Source organism: Nicotiana attenuata, unplaced genomic scaffold, assembly GCF_001879085.1.
Source record: "Nicotiana attenuata strain UT unplaced genomic scaffold, NIATTr2, whole genome shotgun sequence".
Taxonomy (NCBI): Eukaryota; Viridiplantae; Streptophyta; class Magnoliopsida; order Solanales; family Solanaceae; genus Nicotiana; species Nicotiana attenuata.
In genome coordinates this window covers 184196-187277 of record NW_017672003.1, presented here as the reverse complement: position 1 = coordinate 187277, position 3082 = coordinate 184196, and the positions used below count along the sequence as shown (strand labels likewise).

Here is a 3082-nt window from a genome sequence, read left to right as displayed (position 1 = left end):
ATCTTAGATATGCATTTATATAGTACATTGCAGCATGCTATAGGTCTGAATTGGCTGGCATTCTCAGGAGCCTCCACCTTTGGTATGAGAGCAATATTGGTAGAATTGAGTTGTCTTAGTAATTTCCCATTCTGAAAGAACTCCAATACAGCTTCAGTTATTTCATTTCCCACTATTGACCATGCAGCTTTGTAGAAACCACTCCCATAACCATCTGGCCCTGGACTTTTGTTACTATCTATCTGAAACATAGCCTGCTTGACCTCCTTCCTGTCAAATGGCTGAAGTAATTCATGTTGTTGATTGTCTGTTAGTCTGCTTCCATTTCTGATTATGCTCCTGAAAGTCTTCACTCTATCAATTGTTGCCCTTCCTAGTAAATTTTCATAGTAATCAACGAATGTGGCTGCTATTCTGTCAGGATCTGTTGTCCAATTTCCTGTGCTGTCCTTCATCTGTGTAATTGCTTGCTTCAATTTCCTATGCTTGATTACTGAGTAGAAGTATTTGGTATTGTCATCTCCCAATTTTATCCATGTGGCTTTGCTTCTTTGTTGTAGGTACATTTCAGCTAGGTAAGAGGATTCCCTGTACTTCTTGTATGCTGCAACTTCCATTTGCTGATACTCCATTTTTGTTGGTTCCCTCTGCAGTTGTTCTTGTGCATTCTTCAGCCTTTCTCTATCTTCATTCACTTCAGTCATTAAGTTGTTGGATGCTTGTGCATTAATAGTTCTGAGGCCCTTCTTTAGCATTTTTAACTTCTTCACTACTTCGAACATAGTGCAGCCTTCTATTTTGATTCCCCATCCTTCACTAACTACCTTCAAAAAGTTTGGGTGCTTTGCCCAGTTGTTGCAGTATTGGAACATCTTCTTTGTTTTTTGTCTTCCTTCTACCATATTCACCTTAGTAGGGCAGTGATCACTTATACCTTCATTCAAGTATCTTAGCACATTCTGGCATGTTGTTAAGCCAGTGATTGTTTATAAAATCCAGTCAATCTTTGAAAATATTCTATTCTCCTCATGCTTATCACTCCAGGTATATCTATTTCCTTGTGCTGGCATTTCCATGAGTTCACATTCTTTTAGACAGTTATGAAAATCCACCACTTCAGCCCATGAAACCTCATGTCCTCCTATTCTATCATCAACATTGAGGACTGAGTTGAAATCCCCTAGTATCACCCATGGTTTAATACATCTTTTACTATATTTAACTAGCCTTTCCCATAGTTCCTTTCTCTCCTCCTTTGTATTGAAAGCATATACATATGTAATATCAAACTCTAGTTTTAATGGAGTGTATATTACTTTGCATGTTATTGTTTGAGCTGATTTCTCTAATGGCTGTACTTGATAGTAATCCGACCTCCAAGTAACCCAAATTCTCCCATTATAGTGCTGCTCCAAATTTGTTACATAGTGCCATCCTGCAAACATCTGTTCTGCTATCTTCTCTATTTTTTCTTTTTTGATTTTTGTTTCTAACAATCCAATCAGTCCTATCCTTTCCTCATTGCAAAGGAGTTTAGTCTCCTTTTGCTTATTAGGGGCATTGAGGCCCCTAGTGTTCCAGCTTAGAAAACTAACCATCCCCATTATGAGGGATGTTGGTGCCACCCACATTTCTAATTTCTTGCTCTTCTGTACTCATGATCCTCTCCTCATGTTTATTTAGTATTTGAAAAGAATTTGATTCCTCCATTTGTTCCTGCTGCACCTCCACAATTTTGCCATACTTGTGAGGTGTTTGCCATTCCTGCTCTCCTTCTTTTTCCTTCTGCTTCCACTGATTCTTAATTACATATTGCTGATTCTTCTTTTTGCCCTCTTTTCCTGCATTATTCATTCCCTCATTGCTGCCTGTTTTCTGTGTTTCCTTATTATCTTGTCCTGTGTTCTGAGCTTGATCTTGTTTTTCTCCTTGTATGTTTACCACCACCTTTGTCTTGTTTATTGTATCAATCTTCTGATTTTTCTTCTTTATTCTGCATACATCTTCCTCATGGCCATATTTGAAGCAGTGCTTACATAAGGATGGCTTCCAATCATAAGTGACCTCCTGTTCAACTATATTACCCTTCTCATTTTTGAAACTGATCTTATCAGGTAGCTTGGTGTTCATTTCAACCTCAACTAATAACCTTGCAAACTTCAACCCAATTCTCTTTTCTGTGTTTTGGTCCACCATTAGAGGCTTCCTAATGAGACTTCCTATCTTGCTTAAAACTCTTTGACTCAAATATTTAAAGTCTAAGTCTGGCAGTTTGATCCAAATAGGAACTGTTAGTAATTCTTCCTTTGTAAATTCCAGCTCCGGTGTCCATCCCTTGACAATTAGCAATTTATTGTCAAAATGATAGATTCCTCCTTCAATGACCTCTTGCTTCCCTATCGCTGTATCGAATCTTACTACTATTACACCATTTTTTAGCATCACTATTCGATCTACTCCATGTTTCCCCCAAATCCTTTGAATATAGCCTTGAATTACAGTAAATGGAGGATGAGCCCCAAGTACATAGCAAATTATAGCATTCTTCCAGTATTCGACTTCGGAACTTATGTCATCAACTTCAATTTCAACAATTTGATTCTCACCTGTCTTTTTTGGTTGAACATACTCCAATTTGTATCCCGCATTTGATATTTTTGCAATATCGAAGTTATCCCATACCGAGCTCTTCTTCCTCTGCTTCTCAGTCACTTCCTCGACCTCATCTGCCCATGATTTTCTGCCTTCACTCACATGCAATGGAGGACTTTTGCTTGTTGATGCTTCCTGAACTTCTTCCCAAGACTTGGATTGCTTCAATCTCCCTTTGTTTCTCTTTATCTTGTTGATCTGGTACTGTTTCATTTGAGTTAGGGCTAGCTAGTTTTTCACCGGAATTTTGAATTGTTACTACATTTGCTTTAGTTCCTTTTTGATTTCTCCTTAATTCTGCTGTTTCTTTTGCCATTAGAGCTCTCTGAGATGGAATCCTTGCTCTATTTCCCATGGTGGGCGCAGGTTAGTTAACATGCACCGATAGAGAGGTTCGCCATTTTAGAGAGAGAAATTTTTTTCCAGCTAG

The 3082-nt window shown here is 38.3% G+C and overlaps 1 protein-coding gene across 1 annotated transcript; it reads right to left on the bottom strand.

Annotated features, from left to right (window-relative positions):
* Nucleotides 1-1590: 1590 nt before the first annotated feature.
* Nucleotides 1591-2865, bottom strand: LOC109211279. The gene has a single exon (XM_019374804.1). It carries the CDS (start codon nt 2863-2865, stop codon nt 1591-1593), a length of 1275 nt encoding a protein of 424 aa, XP_019230349.1.
* Nucleotides 2866-3082: the final 217 nt, after the last annotated feature.

Excerpts from the sequence above, each read along its gene's own strand:
- LOC109211279 (XM_019374804.1), bottom strand. The coding sequence starts at position 2,865 with ATGAAACAGTACCAGATCAACAAGATAAAGAGAAACAAAGGGAGATTG.